This window comes from Fringilla coelebs (assembly GCF_963513975.1).
Source record: "Fringilla coelebs genome assembly, chromosome: 24".
NCBI lineage: Eukaryota > Metazoa > Chordata > Aves > Passeriformes > Fringillidae > Fringilla > Fringilla coelebs.
Genome location: NC_140050.1, coordinates 4,183,772 through 4,201,877, shown reverse-complemented (window position 1 = coordinate 4,201,877; position 18,106 = coordinate 4,183,772). Strand labels below are relative to the sequence as shown.

The 18,106-nt window shown below is 48.3% G+C and overlaps 1 protein-coding gene across 1 annotated transcript in view; it reads right to left on the bottom strand.

The window, feature by feature from the left end:
- The window catches only part of MLLT1 (MLLT1 super elongation complex subunit), a 31,569-nt gene extending 19,743 nt beyond the window's left edge, over nt 1-11,826 (bottom strand). Inside the window, exons 1-3 of the mRNA XM_084220913.1 lie at nt 11,690-11,826; nt 7,896-8,076; nt 4,948-5,030 (exon numbers count right to left, since the gene is read on the bottom strand). Of these exons, the coding sequence (XP_084077039.1) occupies nt 4,948-5,030; nt 7,896-8,076; nt 11,690-11,701 (276 nt within the window). The 5' untranslated portion in view covers nt 11,702-11,826. The remainder of the gene's footprint in view (nt 1-4,947; nt 5,031-7,895; nt 8,077-11,689) is intronic.
- Between the last annotated feature and the right edge of the window lie 6,280 nt (nt 11,827-18,106).

Sequence of the window (18,106 nt, the reverse complement as noted above, 5' to 3'; positions counted from 1 at the left end):
GACCCTAATTTCTGACAGAAAAATATAAAAGTAAAGATTTCCTGGACAACAGCAGCAGGACAAAAGGAATTGCTGCAGGTTTGGGAAGAAGATGGTACAGGACAGACCTAAAATGTTTCCCTCAAAGGGCAGACAAAAGGACAAGTTTCACTCCTCCTTCCCCAACTTTCAGCCACACTGAGTAAACTCCAACAGGCTAAAGCTATTCCTCCTCTCCTCAAACCTGTGCACATCCTGCCCAAAATGGCAATTTTAGTAAAACCAAATATTTGTCTCATGCAAACACAGGCTCTTCAACCTTCCTTAGGAGTACTTCCCTGGCCAATACTTGCCCCAGCCTTCCCCAGGAGTATTTCCCAGGCCAGTCCCTTCCTGATGGCACAGTCCTGACACCAGTTGTAGCTGATCCTGCTTCACCTCCCCTGCCATATGTGCAGCCCACCTACAACGTCTCCACCGAGTTCCTACTCTGATACACAAATAATTCTCTCCTTTTCCAATATTTCTTTATTTGTTTTCTACAGCACCTCTACAAAGGTTGCAGAAGGGGTAAAATATGCTTATTTTTCTTTTGAACCACACTGGAAAAAATCAAACGCATTTCTCTGCTTTCTTTGCTTATCTCCTTCTCACTAATAGGAAAAGCCCAAGTTCCATGTATCCATTATGTAAATCCTGGAAGGCTTTTATCTCTAGCACTAAAATTAGGAGGTAGCATCTTTAAAGAGACTTTAATACAACATCTTATCCATGTTGCATTAATATCATCTGCCTTGTATCAGAATAACATGAAAATCTACTAGACCTTTAGCTTTGTGGGGAGGATTGATCTAATTTGATTAGGATGCAAAAAATGTCACAGGGAATGAATACCAAAGCCAGACCTGTATTACAGCCTCCAGATTACAACGTGTACCACTAGAAGAGATTTATTTAGAGACAACAATGAAAAAAAAAGCCTCCAGACTGTTGAAATTGAGGGGGAGAGGGAAGGGGAAGAGCAGGAGAAAAACAGCAACGCATTTGTTGTACCGGGTTTGTATCGATTCGAGCACCAGAAGCCACTCACAGCAGCCCTCGTTACAGGAACACAAAGGATTTCAAAACAAAAATAGCACACTAACATTTCCAGTCCAAATGATCTGCTGTCATTAGCCAACTCGACTTCCAAAAGCTTTATCAATCAACCTGCTGAGCCCCTGCCATTTGTTTTTCAGGATCAGTTACAGCAGCAAAGGCTCTGCCAGCATTAAAGGAGACCACGAGTGCTGTGGCTGCTCAGAGCCCCCGGCTGCCCAGGCTCCCTGCAATATTCACAATTTATATTCTGCAATTCAAATACCAGCGCTGAGAAAGCACTACTCATGGAGGAGCTGGATTGCAGCAGAAGGACAAACACAGGCCAGCAATGTTCACAGAGGATAAGAACAGGCTCTTACACCTTTTTCACACTCTGCTGACACTTCCCCATCTGACAAAAAGGCACCGAGTCTGCTGCTCCAAACACACACAATGGTAACAAAAAGGGAGTCCTCCAACACAAAGAGTCAATGGGCAATTTTATGCCAAGCTGGTTAAAAAAAATCCCTGATGAAGTTAATTAAAACAGTTCTTAGTAAAGCTGTTCCTTCCCAGAGCACAGGTTGGTATTTCTTTAGCCAAAGCAAAGAGCACACGGGCTCTGACAGCCAGCATTTGTCATCCCAGTAACAAATCAGAACAGGGAAAGGAAATGGCTAAGAAAGGAGGCTTAAACTGTGGAAAAAAACCCATTCCAGCCAACCACAGCAAAGATCAATCTCCACAGACTGGCTCACTCCCTCTTCAAATCTTTTTTCACCTTCACAAAGCTAAACATGCATCAATAAACAAATCCCAAAGCCTCTGCAAGTCTGGTTTCAGCTGAGGACACACATCAACAAAAATGTGTCAGATTGTGAGGAACATATGGCCTCAAAACCCACCCAGCTCCTCTGCCCAGTCACCTCCAAAGAGCCTTTTCACCCCAATCCCAGAACCAATCCATACCACCTACTTGAAGAGAATTACTCAAGGATGAGTCCCAAATGCTGTAATCAATTCACAATATCTGCTGCACTCACACCAGCTGATCCCCACCAATGTCAACAGGTTTACAGAGATCAGATTGAGAACGAGGTCTTGAAGTAATGAAGACTTTATCTGGTGTTTTAACACCACCTTCTTTAATTCAGGAGAACACAGACTGTATCCTAAACCTTTGCCATTCCTCCTTGTTCCCTTTCCCTATCTTTTTAATTTTTACTATATCCAAGTCTTTGCATTCCTGTCCTTGTGGAAGTATTTACCTCTTACATTTCCTTCAACTCCACTTACTGAAAATGGACAGAACTCTTAAAATTGGCAGAGGTGGACAGAGGAGCCCAACTCTTCACATAGAATCCCAGAATATCCTGAGCTGGGAGGGATCCTCAGGGATGATCAGTGCAGCCCCTGTCCCTGCACAGGCACCCCAACACCCCCACCCTGAGCAGCCCTGAGAGCTCCTGCAGCTCTGGCAGCCTTGGCACCATTCCCTGGGGAGCCTGGGCAGTGCCCAGCAGCCTCGGGGGGAAGAACCTTTCCCTGAGCTCCATGCCAAGCCCTGGCACAGCTCCAGCCCTTCCTGGGCTCTGTCCCTGCTCACCCCCTCAGCAGCAGCTTCTGAGCTCCCTGCAATCCTAAGTTAGCTCATGGCTGAATCTGAAAACACATCTTTGTTCCAATGATGTGCTGGAAGATGGAACCTTTTCCACCTTTTCCCTCAATCACCCCTTGGCCCAATTAAATAATGAGACCTGCTGCCTGAAACTCCTTAATTAGCAATTTGTTAATCAGCTTAAAAATGGAAAAGAACTTCTCCAGAAAACATGCAGCTAAAAAACAGGGCAGAAATGAGTGTTTTGAAGATCTGTAGATTTGAAAACAAGTCTGCAACTCAACCTGTTCTCCTATTTATTTGTCATGTTTCTGAAGACCAAAATGTCAGAAACAAAGAGCCTTCTCCTAAATTAACAGCTCCTTCCATTGTTTCCAGGGAGAACAGAGCCCACCTATTTCCCTTATTTATAAAAGCCACCTCTCTGCTCAGTGCTGGGGAACAACTCTGCAGTCACGTGTGTGGAGAAACAATGAGGAGTGATGACCCCAGTGGGTGTGAAAGCAAGTTCTAGTCAGAAAAGCTGCCAGCTCCATACTCCATGAGGAACACAGGAATATGAGGGACAGAGGGAAAAAGAAAACACAGGAATGCAGATGGCAGTCACAGCAAATGTGAGCACCTCTGAAAAGACACAGAAATGAGGGAACTCGGAGGATTTGTGAAAGAAACCATTGGAGGGCTGCAGGGAAAAGGGAAGAGTGGGGAATGGCTGGGTGAAGAAAGGAAGGGAAAATAAAAGGAAAGGGTAGAACTAAATCATAGTTCACCCCTCCCAGGCATTAGAGGCTCCACTTCTAAGGAATCAGCCTGGAGAAGTTCACATTTTTTGGTTAGGAGTATAAAGGATCTTGAACCTGACTTAAGCCAACATTTAGTGCAGATGGAGAATTTTCTGCTTCCCATCTAAAACCTCAGAAAAGCCACCAGAAGTAGAACTACTTGCAAGCTTTTGAGGTGTTTTTGTTGCACTCAAGTAGCAGTTTGCAGTGTTTGCCAAAAAAGCTTCTTTTATCAACAACATTCACCCTCCAGCCCCTGCCTGCCATTCTTCTTCCCAGCCTTTTGGCTTACTCTAGTCACCCAAAAAACAACTTGTGGGCAAAACACTCCCAGGTTTAGGAGGGCACTCTGTCTTCTGTGGCCCAGTCCAATTATCTGGATTATTCCTCCAACCCATAAAGTGGGGTCAGAGCAATGTGGTAGGCCAAGAACCCAGCCCAAAACGCTGATTATTTACAAGGTGACACTGCCAGGAGAGCATCCTGGGCTGGAGTGGGGACAGAAGGGGAGAGCAGACAGATGTTTGTGGGAGGGACAGGGAAGAGGATAGGAAGCTAAATAGAATGAGGCTGTTACATGTGGTCTGCTGTCAACACACCTGGGGTAAGGGCTGGTGTTCAGAGAACTGAGGGGGTGGGAGAGCACAGATTACAGGGATGTGGCTCAACATTTTTGGTTTAGTTTACCTCAGTTCCCTCTTAGGGATCATAAGCAAAACATTAGTTTTTATTTTATGATTTAAGCAGTAATCAAACCCAGAAACATCCATTATTCATGTTAAACAAAACAATTTAACCAAAACTGAGGTAATATGAACACAAGTGCCCAATTCCCTGTTTTCATAACCTACAGCATGTGACCTCTGTGGTAGACTTAAAGCAAGCAATAAATCCAAATTTTAACTTTCATATACTTGCTGGCAATGCATCTTAAGACTTAAAATATTTAGTGTTTTCTTTCTGGAAGAGCACTGAGTAAGAACAAGGATATCTTTAAGACAGCTCTAAATACTTGTGCTACACATGCAAATGTTTGTCTTGGGCCTCTGTAGATTTCATACCTATACAGTCAAATTTAATAAGCTTGCAAATTCAAAAGCAGATTTTTTAATATATTGAGAATCAACACAGTGTTTACAAATATTTATAGCATCAGCGTCTTATGTTTATTTACTTCCATATGTACATAAAATATTTTAAATTGCTTTAATAGCCTCCATGCCAAAGAAGCTACAAGTGGCACAATCTCTGCTCAGAATCTCCAGGACCATCCACTGTCCTGGTATCACCTTTCTATCCAATTCCATTTCTGCCAAAAGCTTTCTTTTGAAGTCTGGCAGGAGCTTCCAACTCCCAGTTAAATTCTATTTATTAGACTAATAAAAAACACACACATAAAACAGTCACATAATTTAGAGTCTTTCTGTCAGGCAGTTTCAGGCTCTGGCACAGCTCAAAACAATTAGAAGACCAGAAATCAGATTCTACCTTGTTTTTGAAGTGCACTTCAATGGGCATAATGAAGCCAGCGTAGCCAGACTCCTCCACCTTGTAGGGGGGCTCCTTGCACACTGAAAGAGAACAAATAAATGTGAGCTTGGAATTCAGCACAACTTTATCTGAGGCAAAAAGGAACTGCAAGAGGAGAGCTGGGCCTCTGACGACTCAGGGCACAGTTAAAACACTGACCTTTGTGGAAAAACCCACACAGAATAAGATGGTGGCCACAGGCTTAGTTAAGAACATGAAATCTGTTCTTGGCTCCTCCCATGGAACGGAAACATAAAACACTGCAGGCCCGAGTCTCAGTGAGATCCTTCCCCTCCCGTGCACCCAGATACAATTACATTTCTGGGCAGGCCCACAACAATGCAAACTGCCAGTTCCAAGGGCCTGGCAAGGAAAGGCCAAGACCCAAAAGGTGGAACAGCACAGAAAGGTAAACTTTACTTTGATGCCCATATTTCTGAATCAAAACACTGCCACACACAAGCAGGTGATTATTTTTTCCTTGAAACACTCCCCTGCACTCCTCAATGCTCACAGTTGGGTAACAGCCACGCTCCAGGCTGCTGCTTCCCCCACAGGTGAACAAACCTGAAGGGCAGGTGAGCACTGCTATTTATTTCACACACAAGGAAACACAAGGAGGAAGGTGAACCACTTTGCTGTTAAGGTCAGAGCTGCTTAGTGCAGAAACAGCAATTAGAAAAGTTAATTGCTTCTCAGAAATTAATCTGCATGTCCCTGCCTCAGTTCCCCCTGTCCCGCTATCTGGTGTGGGTTCATGCTCCTGAATCCTCCCTGTTATCCATTCCAGGATATCCAATTTGAAGGATTCCAGGATCATTTCTTTGGCCATGATGTAGCAGCACACAGCAGCTGCCAGGAGAAACATGAGACCCACACAGATATTCTCCCTCTCAGGAACCGGATGCACTTGCATATAATTTATGCACTACAATATATGTAAATAAAGTCAATTAGGTAATTAGATGAATTCAGTGCAAATCTTTTGAGTTTCTCTTAAGAATTCCAAGTAATTAATATGATTAGGAAACAGTACATCAAACCTAAAAGCACACAAATTATTTTCCTTTAATGTAGCTGTATTATCCCCTCCCAGCTCTAAGCACTTCTACCATCATTAAGGTGCTGGAAAGCAGCACTCCAAATGCAACTGAGAAAAAAGGGCATCCCTAAAAATAACAAAAACCTCTAGACTTGCTTTAACTTGAATTTCATATAAGAACCCTGTCATTTAGAGGGAAAAATCCCAAACCAAAGAGCAGTGCCAATATGGCAGCAGGAATCTTAAGCCTATCTGCCAAAGAGCCTTTGTTTCTCTGCCACTCTATTCTGACAAATTCCAAGGGCTCCAAGAGCAATCTGCCAGCAGCACGAGCCCACCTTCAGCACCAGGATCTGCTCCAAGAGGGCACCATCTGAAAAAACCCTTCAAATAAACTGAGGACTAGGAGAGGCACTTGCCACAGCATTGAGGTACAACCCAGACACGCCTTGGTCAAAGGCACAGTGGCATTAGGAGCAAGCTCAAGGAAGCATGGAAAACCCAGGGACTGACTGGGAAAAAATACCCCTGGAAAGGGAGATGATACAGCAACTGACTGAGCAAAGGCCAGGGGTTTATACTGCCAGAGGGCAGGGATAGGTGGGGTATTGGGCAGGAATTGTTCCCTGGCAGGGTGGCAGGCCCTGGCACAGGGTGCCCAGAGCAGCTGGGGCTGCCCCTGGATCCCTGGCAGTGCCCAAGGCCAGGCTGGACAGGGCTGGGAGCAGCCTGGGACAGTGGGAGGTGTCCCTGCCATGGCAGGGGTGGAATAGGATGGGCTTTGAGGGTCCCTCCAATCCAAACCATTCCAGGATGCTATGTGCTATCCCAACACAGTTATTTGTAATAAATCAATTACACTAGAGGGCAAGAACTGTAACCCACAGGTTGCATTTTTATTCTATAAATCAGCTTTCAGCTCAGTCCTGCACCTGCTTATCAGTTTTAACAGACCAGTTTGAAGGAGATTTTATCAAAACACAGACCAGAGTCACACCCTTGTGAATGCTGGGCACCTCTCAGTTCCTTTCCACTGTGGACTCCCACAAATGCCCAATGTCACTGGCTGTCCTAAGGCATCCTCAGTGTCCTGCTCCTGAAGCAGTATTGTCAAAAATGCACATTACAACAATTCTCAGGGGCAGCTTGTATTTCTTGAAGCACTAATGCTGCAGCTCTAGTTACACAATCCTACACAGAAGTAACTGCACTGCCCCTGAGAAGGGCAATTCCTGCTCCTCCACCTCAACCTCATGAGCTCCTGTCGGCCCATGCCAAGAATAAGGTTCATTCTGCTAAAGAGACAAAAAACAAAGTCAGAAAATAACACTCCAACCCAACCACAATGACTGCACCGGGCTTGCAGGGGGAATGTACAGCAAAGACACCATCACCCCACGGCAGCATTGATTACTGCTGGGTTAAGGCTACCTGAACTGGCATCTGAGACTAGAAATTGCAAGAATCTGCAAAACTCTCCATACCCAGTACACATCTGAGCCCAGTATTAGAGCATTTCTCATGTGCTTCCAGCTTTTGCTGGTGAATTCTAACAAATCAAACCCATCTTTCCCATTGTGTAACATGAATTATCTTCTGCTGTCACTTGTGTCTTGAGAACCTGCACATACTAATGCTTAAATAAGAGGAGAAAGCAGCTCACCTCCTGCCCTTTCAGCAGAAGAAAGGTCCCATTCTCCCTGACCTTCCTCAAACACAGTGGGGAAAGGTTAAAGCTGGAGTGCACGCAATGGATACTTCTCTCCTTTTTAAGGAGATATTTCACAGAAAAGTGTCAGTTCAACACAACCTCAACTTGCAAAATGCTCTTTCCCAGAGATAAAGCATGCCCAGCCCCTCTGACCTCGCTTGGGTTTTGGGAAGCTCTCGTGCAGCCGGAAGACGACGCGCTCCACGAAGTGCTGGATGTCGCACTGCTCCGGGCCCCGCACAAACACCATCCAGTCATGGGTGAACCCTTCCGTGGTCGGCTTCTTGCGCAGCTGGGCCCGGTGCCCCAGCTCCAGCTTCACCTGCACCGTGCACTGCGTGGGGACAGAGGCAGGAGCGTCAGCAGAGAACACGAAACCCTCAGCAGAGAGAACGCAAAACCGTGCTGAAGGCACCGCATCCCCCAGGGAACACAACAGCCCCCATGTGGGGATCGGCCTCAGGCTGCAAACCGCTGTTATGGACGGCAAAGCTGCCACAAAAAAAGCTCCCAGCACCATTTCATACCTATTTTCTTCCTAATATTAACATTGCAGAGAAAGCAGCTCTAAAAGAGGGATCGGTTTCTCTGCCTCACTTATCAGTTAAATTGTCAGCAAAGTCCTAATTGAGGAATCTTTATTTCTAGAAAGTGTCAGAGACAGAACTTGATGTTCACAGCTTACAGAATTCACAGCACTGACAGAAAACTCATCTTGAAACAGGAAAAATCAGATCATGAATTGGTGGTTTATGATATTCTCTAGAATATATCACTCACCAGAAGAAAATTATGTTTCCTGTATGGTTCTAAATATATTTTATTATCTCACTTTCAAAGACCAAGTTAACATATCTGCCTGTACAATGTCCAACACTAAACTGACCTAATTCTGATTTGCACTCCTGAATCCTACTCTGACCACTGAGTGACAGAGAAGGTGTATTCCACATCAGGCTCCAAGCACAAAAATCCCATTAAGTGCCTTAAAAACCAAATGAAATTAATGGTGAAAATCCACACAGTATTGCAGATTTCACAGCCAGGAGTAAGGAAATGAATTAAGCAGATGTAACAGAGAAAAGGCAAATGGGATTCAGACACAAGATAAATCAAGGAAATCTTAGAGCCACGTTTGTAGACAGAGAATAACACCCAAGGTACCCAACTTTGTGCAAATTTGTTACACAAGCCAGAGCAGCAGCAGCGATTCCAAACTAAACCTACCAAAATCCAGCTTCAGCACCAGGAGGCTCATAGAAAAAGAGGCTGGTTTTAGTCCCTACCCCATTCTTCAGGCTTGAACATAAGTGTCTTGCTCTTCCTAGCAAGTCCCAATTACCATTGCGAGAGGCAGCATTATTTGTCATTACCTATATTACATGCTGACCTGGAGCCAAACCAAGGGCATGTTAGACGTGAGCAGGGAAAGAGAAAGCTTCCTGAGCTCCAGACAAATGTTTAGGGAAAGTATCACCCTTATTTTCCCCCTGACAAACTGCAGCAAGGAGTGTGATCACAATTAATGCTCATTTTGCATCTCCAACCCAAGATTTTTTTCCAGAGCATGGTGAATACTTGCTGGAAAAGCACAAGTGACTCCATCTCAGCCCTCTTGTCTTTGTAAAAAGCTCTCACAGGAGGTCTGCAGAGCACCAGGCATCAAAGCCTGACCTCCCAAATTGCAGTCCAGTTCCAATTTCAACCATAAGCCTTAACACACTCTTTCAGGCAGTTTAAATCTTTACAGCAAAATACCTCCAGCCATCCAACACATCAATCCTAAGGCTCGGGGACAAACTCATCTCATTAATTCCTTCACCATTATTGCTACAGCATTTCTTTGGGATACCTTCCTCTGCAAGTTCACTTGGCAGGCCATTTTTTCCTGTTCTTAAGGCTTATCTACAGCAGCTCCACCTCGCTTCTGCGCTAAGAACCAAGGCCCAGGGCCGGCTGCTCTTTCATGTCGCATTAAGGGCTGAGAAGAAAGGCAAGGTGTGCTTCTCTCCAAGCACAGCAATCCCTCCAACGCTGCAAAAGCATTATGGAGCCAGCCTGCCGAAATCCTCAGCTCACATTGGAGTGTGCCTGCAGGCCTGCTTTATCTGGGATGCTTCCCACAGTGCTCACATCCCCTGAGCCAGTCTGTGCCGCAGCCTCACGTTATCGATTCCGTAATTACCCTTTAAATCCTGCTACTGTTGCCAGTTACTACCCCTCTCCTGAGAAGTGCAAATGACTGTCAGGCTACAAAATCTGCCTTTCCGAGTTGAAACGGCTGAGAAATTGGAGCTGAGAACCAGATGGGGCTGTGTGGAAGAGACCGAAATTAAACATAAAAGAGAACTGTTTAACTGAGAGTGAAAGTTGTACTTGCTGCACTCCTCACACCCTGCTCCAATTAACAATCGCTGTGAATTAAGCCAGAAGTTGAAACACATTTGAAAATAAGATCTCCCAACATAACCAGCATCCAAAGTTGCTCCGCTGAAAATGGAGGGTTTTTTCCTTTTTTTTCCAAGCGTGTCTCTCAACAAAGGGAAATCAGGATCCTATTCAAACAATTTGTAATAATACAAAGGAGCCTGCTTTCAACTTCTCAATAAACATTCTGAAGGCTGCTCTGGTTTTTGTTTGATGTGCTAATTGCCTGAAAGCCATCAGCAGCTCCCATTCCCGCTCCTGCGGGTGATTATCCAGGATAGCGGAGCTGGTTCCGAACCTCAGCCCGGGAGGTACCTGTTACCCGCTCCCCGCACACAAAAGGCTCCCCATCCACATCACCTCAGGTAAACTTCCCGCACGCATCCTGGAACCCCCTTGGCCCGCAGGGACTCTCCGGGTGGCATTAACCCTTCCCGGTGGCATTAACCCTTCCCGGCGCGGCTCGGGGGGGGTCACCCCGCCGGCACGTCCCTCCCCGGCAATAATCCCAGGCAGGAATTTGCGGGAAATGCTGCTCACACCCCCCGCCGCGGGCGAGGCTGCAGCGGCCGCCCACGGAGGGGAGAGGGCCGAATCCCCCCCCAGAAGGCTGTGGGGAGGTGTCCCCCCTCAATGGGATTAGGGAGGGGGTGTGACCCCCAAATGCGGAGTGGGAAGGAGGAGTCCCCATCAAATGAAGGGTGTGATGTGCCCCCCTAAATGGGATTGGGGAGATCATGTACCCCCCGCCACAATGGGGAGTGTGGAGGAGGTGTGTCCCCCAAATGGGGGGTGGGGAAGAGGTGTGCCCCCCCCCCCCCCCCAATGGGACTGGGGAGGAGGTGTGCCTATGCAAAAAGGTGAGGGAAGGAAGAGGTGTGCACCCCAAATGGGATTAAGGAGATGTATCCCCCAAAAGGGGAGTGGGGAGAAGGCGTGCAGGCTCCCCAAATGGGGGGTGGGAAGGAGATGTGACCTCCCCCACCAAATGGATTGAGGGGATCTGCATCCTCCAAAAGGGTGTGGAAAGGAAATGTACCCCCTAAACGGGGGTTGCAGGGAGGAGGTGTGCCCCCACAAAGGGGTGTAAGGAGGACGTGTGCCGCCCAAACGGGATTGGAGAAGAGATGTGCCCCCGCAACAGGGTGTGGGTAGGAGGAGGTGTGCCCCCCAAATAGGACTGATGAGGAGATGTGCCCCCCAAAAGCGATTGAGCAGGAGGTGTGCTCCCCCAAAGAGAATGGGGAGGAGGTGTCCCCCCTTAAAGGGTGTGGGGAGGACATGTACCCCCCCAATATGAGGGGTTGGGAAGAGGTGTGCCCCCCAAAGAGGGTGTGAGGAGGAGATATGGCCCCCCAAAGAGGGGCGATGCCACCCAGCCCCCCCTTCCCGAGGACAGGGGCGCCCCCCCGCCCATTCAGGGCCCCTTCCCGGGGGTCCCTCCCCGATGTACCCCCCTCTCTGAGGGGGGGCGGCACCGCCCCACCCCTCCAGCAGCGCGGCGCGGCCGCTCCCCTCACCTGATTGTCCATGGCTGGGCACAGCAGCGCCGCGGGCCCCGCTCGCTCGCTCCCGCCGCCGCGGCGGTTTCGCTGCCCGGTCGGCGGGGCGGGGGGGAAGAGAATCTCTTCCCCCGCTCAGTCCACGAGCGAAGCCGCTCTGTCCGTCCCCCCCACCCCCCTCCCCACCGCCTCGGCCGCCGCCTGCTCGGTCGCGGCCCCTCACGGCCCCGCCGCCCGCCTCATTGTGTGTCACTCACAGGCAGCGCCAGCCCCGCGCCCGCCCCGCGGAACCGGAAACCGCCACAGCGGCCCCCGCGCGCCGCCAATGCCCGCGCGCCGCACGCCGCGGGGCGGGGCCCCGCCCTTCTCCCCGTGATGGACAGGCCTATCCACCAATGAGCGGCGGGCGGGCTGTGCGGTGGGCGGGCCCGGGGGCGGGGCCGGCGCGGTGGGTCAGGCGGGGGGCGGGAGCGGGGTCCGGCCGCCCCCCCCAGACCCGTGTGGGGCGATGTGGCGGCCGCTCCGCTCCGGCTGCCGTCCCGGTGCTGTCCCCGCTTCTGTTCCTCTTAGTGCACAGCCAACACAGGCACCGGGCGTGTGGGCCTCGCCGTGCGCTCCCGGCCGCGCCATCCCGCCCCTTCTCCTCCCATCCCGCCCTCGGTCCACGTTTCCCCGACGGTGTGTTAATTCCCGACACGAATGAGGTGGGAACAAGGGCAAACGAGGGAAGCCGCAGGTCCCGATAGCGCAGGATGGCCGGGCAGGGCTCGCCTTGCTCTCCGCAGCCTCGCTCCTCCCTGCGCCTTTTTTCTCTCCTTCTCTCCCTCACGTTCCCCCGTCTCATTTTCCCCCTCGTTGTCTTTCATTTTCCCTCAGCGCTCCTCTTTTCCTCCTGCCTATCTCTCGTTTCCCCTCAGTTTCTCTCATTTGCTCTTGTTCTCCCCCGTTTTCCCTCAGTCTTTTATTGTCCCTTGTTCTCCCTTATTTTTCCTTTGCTCTCTCTCGTTTCAATTGCTCACACTCTCTCTCATTTTCTTTCCATTTATTTCCTTTTCCTCTCAGTGTCCCTCATTTCTCCCATCAATCTCCCGCATTTTCTCTCAGTTTCCATTTTTCCCTTGGTGTTCCTCCTTTTTCTTTCTGTTTCGCTCCTTTCACTTTTTTTCCCTTGGTCTCCCTCATTTTCTTTCAGTTTCTCTCATTCCCCCCTCATTATCTCTCCTTTTCTGCTCAGTCTCCCTCATGTCCCCCTCAGTTTCTATTTTCCCTGTACTATCTCGTGTTTTTTCTCTTTTTCTCCCTCAATCTCATTTTCTTTCAACTTCTCTCCTTTCCCCCCTCTCTCATTTTCCCCTCAGTTTTTCTCATTTCCCCCCTCATTTTCTTTCCTTTCCCCCCTCACTCTCCCACATTTCCTCTTAAGTTTACATTTTCCCCTTGTCTCACACATTTTCCCCCCAAGTCTCCCCCATTTCCCTCCATTTATCTCCTTTTCCCTTTGGTCTTCCTCATTTTTTCCCCTCAGCCTCCCAGATTTTCCCCCTCAGCCTTCCTCATTTTTCCCCTCAGTCTCACACATTTCCTCTCAATTTCCATTTTCCTCTCAGTCACCCTCATTCCCCTCATTTTTTCCCCTTAGTCCCCTTCATTTTGCCCCTCAGTTTCCTCTTTTCTCTCTCCCTCATTTTCCCCTCAGTTTCTCTCCTTTTCCCCCTCACTCTCCCTCATTTTACCCTCAGTTCCTCTGTTTTTTCCCCTCCCTCTCCCTCACTTTCCCTTCAGTTTCTCTCCTTTTTCCCCTCACTCTTGCTGATTTTCCCCTCAGTTTCTCTCCTTTTTCCCCTCACTCTCCCTCATTTTCCCCTCACTCTCCCTCATTTTACCCTGTTTCTCTGTTTTTTCCCCTCCCTCTCCCTCATTTTCCCTTCAGTTTCTCTCCTTTTTCACTCTTTTTCACTCTTGCTCGTTTCCCCCTCAGTTTCTCTCCTTTTCCCCCTTATTCTCCCTCATTTCCCCGTCCATTTCTCTCCTTTTCCCCCTCACTCTCCCTGATTTTCCTCTCAGTTTCTCTCCTTTCCCCCCTCACTCTCGTTCACTTTCCCCTCAATTTCTCTCTTTTTTTCCCCTCATTTTCCCCTCATTCTTCCCCTCAGCCTCCCACATTTCCTCTCAGTTCCCATTTCCCCTTCACTTCCCTCATTTCTCCCCTTTGTCCCTCATTCCCCTGCAGTTCCCTTCCCCTTCCCGCCTTCCTTCCCCCTCTCCCCCCTCTCTTTCTCCCTCCCGGGGAGAGTTTTATCCTTTTTTCTTTTTTTTTTTTTTTTTAGAGTTTTAAGTGACAACTTATAGCTCTCAATTTTACCAGCCCTAAAAGAACTCAGCAAAATCTTTACAAATGCAATTGGTGACTGTTTCCGAGCAAACTCGCTCAGAATTTTCCTCCGTGCAACTTTCCTGTTTGAAATAGTTTGTTGATCTCTGCGAGGCGGCAGAAAAACCCCCCCGTGTTAGCCAATAACTCTGTGTGTCGCTGCCCGATCGCCACAGGCAAGGATTAATCGGCTCCCAAATCGTTCTAAAGAGCCACTTTACCTCATCAACCTGATAGAGGATATTAGCGAAGCAAAATGCTTCATCGCTTCAGTTAACAACAACAACAACAAAAAAGAGCCTGATTTGGGTTCCTTTAAGTGCTCTGGTTTTAATTTTCCATGTTTCTGTCTGATGCAGTCCCAAGAGACATCTCCTTGGACAGTCCCTTTTCTTCTCCACTGAGAAAGGGCCTCTTTCTCTGGGAGTTCTCATTGATATCTTTAATTGTGGACATTATTCCCATGCACGTGACTCTTGGGTCTAAATCTTTTTATTTTCTACCTCCCCATCTTGGCTATTCACTCACAGCCTCATCACAGTCCTTGGTGGTTACGTGCTCCCGGGGCTGAATATTTCCTGGAAATATCTTTGTCTTTCCCAAGTTTGCTCTTGCTCTGCTGAATTTCCACCTTGTGCAAGAGATGTTGTTCAGACACACCAGACCCTGAGCTTTTCCTGGAAAGATTTCCCGTTTCTTCCTCTGAAACATCATTAGAATTTGCTTTTTGTTTTAATTTCCCTCAATGGAAAATTTTCCCATGCTTTTATTTTTGCCCGGTCTGGTGTTAATGGTTGTTTTTGTGCTCTCCCAGTGCAGGACACAGCTTCCATCCCACTTCTGGTTTGGACATGAGACTCCTTCAGCTTCCAGGGGCAGGATCTGAGCAAGAACTTGGACACTTCAAGATGGTAAACCCAGAGCCAGGTGCCTCAGCTTCTCTGGCAGCCCGATAACTGGGCATTAAACCAGATTTTTTACTGAACAATTTGGGGTGTCCCATTTGGGGTAAGAACCACCTGGTGCTCCAAGCACTCTCTGCTGGGATAAGCAGTTGGAGCTGGACTTTGCTGATCCCTGTGGGTCCCTCCCAGCTCAGGATATTTGATGAAGTGGCGTGAACGGATTAATTTAAAATGTGCTGGGGTGGCTCTTTACATTCAACTGCAAAAACACTCAAGGAGAGAAATTCCTAGAACCAGCCTTTGCTCTGCTAGCAGTTCCCAGCCTGAACTGTTTCCAGCACAACCACTGATCAAACCTACCTCGATTTTCTTTTCAAGCTACCCTCAAAAAGAAGAAAAAAAAAAATCACAGCCAAGGGTAGAAAATTTGCCAGGCTCTTTGGGAGTTTTGGGGATGCCAGAGCCAGCAGCCATCCAGGCTTCTCCAAACTCCTAATTTTGCAGGGAGATCTCAAGCTAACGAGCTGTCAGCCGAGTGCCTTCGCACCCGAGGCAGCCGTGGGCTGAGCTCCTGGTTCTTTATACCTTTTCCAGCAACTTCTGGGCTTTGCAATAAGCGTCTGCAAATCCAATTAGCGTTTTTCTTTGTGGCACTGGATGCTGGCAGAGATCCGCTGTGCTGCTGCCATCTACAGTAGGGCCAGTGCCAATGGATAAGAAACAGCCCTTATTTGCATATTTAAATATGCAAATGAGACACGACAGCTCTCCTTCATTTTTGTTTGGGGTTGGTTTTTTTTATTTTTATTTTTCTTTCCAGAGTCTTGCCTCAAAGATCCTTGTCTCAGACTGAAAGGTGTGTGTTTAATCTGGCTTGGCCCATGGTAGGGGACCATGCCAAGGGCTGGTTCTGTCCCGTGAGAGTTGGAGATGATGGAAAATAAAGTGGAAAAAAGACTTTGCACTGCACTTATCCCTGCCTTGGCCAGGGATGGGAAAGATTTCGGGGGTGTTTTCCCAGGTTCCAGCCCTGGGAAAGGACAACACGTTCTTTCTCTCTCCTGCCTGCGCACACTCAGATGCTTGAACGTGGCTGTTCCTGGGGAGTGTGAGCAAAGGAGGCAGCAGCCAGGGAGTTGAGATCAGGTGAGTCCTGGTGCTCCAGTGAGTAAAGTCCTGACAGAGCAGCCCGTGCTCAGGTGTCCCCCCAGCCACCAGACTGGCAGAGCCCACCCAGCTCTTGGGATGATCTGAGCAGCAGGCAACTGAAAACAAAACTGGCCCTCGAGGCACCTCTTCCCTCTCCTGGCTCCCTTTCTCTGCAGGAACACACTGACCCTCTCACACACAGTCCCCACTCTCCCCAGCAGCCCCTCCAGACCATCACAGGCATCCCAAGATGCCTGAATTGCTCATTTTTCAGCAAAAATTCTTTCTGTAGGTTTAGCATCCCTCACTGCGAGGTGGGCTGTACATCAACTGTACATTGACTACAAGTCCCTGTCATGGTTTCATATGTCTGTGCTTGTGGCTTGCCCTTCCTGTCTCTGGAGAAACAAGTTTGTTTCACTGTTTTTCATCATTCATTATTATTTTCTCATTACTAATTTAGTTGCAGCCTTCCCTGCTTCCACTCTTGCACTGAAGACCACGACTTCTGTGGTCAGACTGGGCTCTGAGTGGCTTGGACACCAGCCAGGGAACAAGCAAGGCTGATTCCAGCACGGAAAGAATCAGGCAGTGCAGGAAAATTATCATCTTGTAATAGCTCTAAAGGATTTAAAGATTAGGACACAAACCTCGCATTTGAGCAGGGTTTCTCTGAGAAAATTCACTCTTGTACTTTTTGCCCGTGTGCAACATGCTTGAGTGGAAAGATCCTCAGGTTCTGGATGTCAGTGACTTCTGACAGCTGCAAAATTATTACAGTGGCCTTCACCCACTTCTGCAAAGCACATCCCATGAGCCAAGTGCTCTGTGGTGAGCAAATGAGCAAATCTGCAGCTGAAACCCAGAACTGGTGATATTTAAGTAAGAAGGGGCAGAGATCTTTCTCCTGGTGTGGACCAAGGCTTTGCCAACCACAGCATCACAGTACTTGTGTGCTGCCTCTGAAAATGTCCTGAACCTGAAGCTGAGGGAGGATTTGGTTTCTCTGGGGGGACCTGGGTGCTGGTCTGGTCTGTGTCTGGCACAGGGTCACCTCAGGGTGACAGGGAGAAGTTGTGAGTGAGGGCTGCAGCCACGCTGGCTCCTGGTTTGTTAATCAACACTGGGATCCCTGCAGGGAATCCTGGGCTCGTTTCAATCAGCTGTGAACCCCAGCAGTGTTTATTCTTCTGAAAAATGATTTTCTTTTGCCTGGTGTCTGCCTTCCCCTTCTGCAGTTCACACTCCACACTGCAGTGTTCACAGAACATATTTAACACTGGTGGAGTGTAGCAAAAGCCCAGATTGTTAATAACCAAAAACTCTGATTGCCAAAAAGATACTCCTAGCAACTACTAGCTGCATCTGGGAAAAATTACAGACAGCTTGGAAATTCTTTAGTTCCTTATTAATGAAGGACTTTGTAAAAAAACCCAACCCACACTGTAATACAGTTTAGCTTAACTAAGTTCTTTTGTGCCTGAGGAAAATCTAAATTATAGCATGCTATAGCTACTGAAAAACGCAGAAGGATTTAAATGTACAATAACCCCCGAACCAGAAGGAAGAGGGAAAATTTTCTTAGTAAGTGGGAACACAATGAGAATTTATTTTATTCTTTCTGGGTATTTAGTGCTGGTGAAAAGAGCCAGATGAATAGTCCCAAACACGTCACGTCCCTTGCAGATGCAGCATGGGCAGCACAAGCGTCCTGGAACTGCCCCGCCAACGTGACCCAGTTCTGAATGAGCAGCACCAGCTTGCTGGGGGAGAAAGGAGCCTGTCACTATTGAGCCCCTGACCCCTCTGCTCCAGGCTGTTAATGAAGGGGCCTCATTAACACCAAAGGTGAGCTTGGCATTATAATGGGCTGCTGAAGTGACACCCATCAATCCCCGACTGCCGGCTTATTGAGGTGAGGCCACCTTCCCCTCGTGCTCTGCACACAGGGGTCAGCTTTGGCCAAGTGATGTAACAGCCTGGTGCTGCCAGAGCTGGCCAGACCTGCCA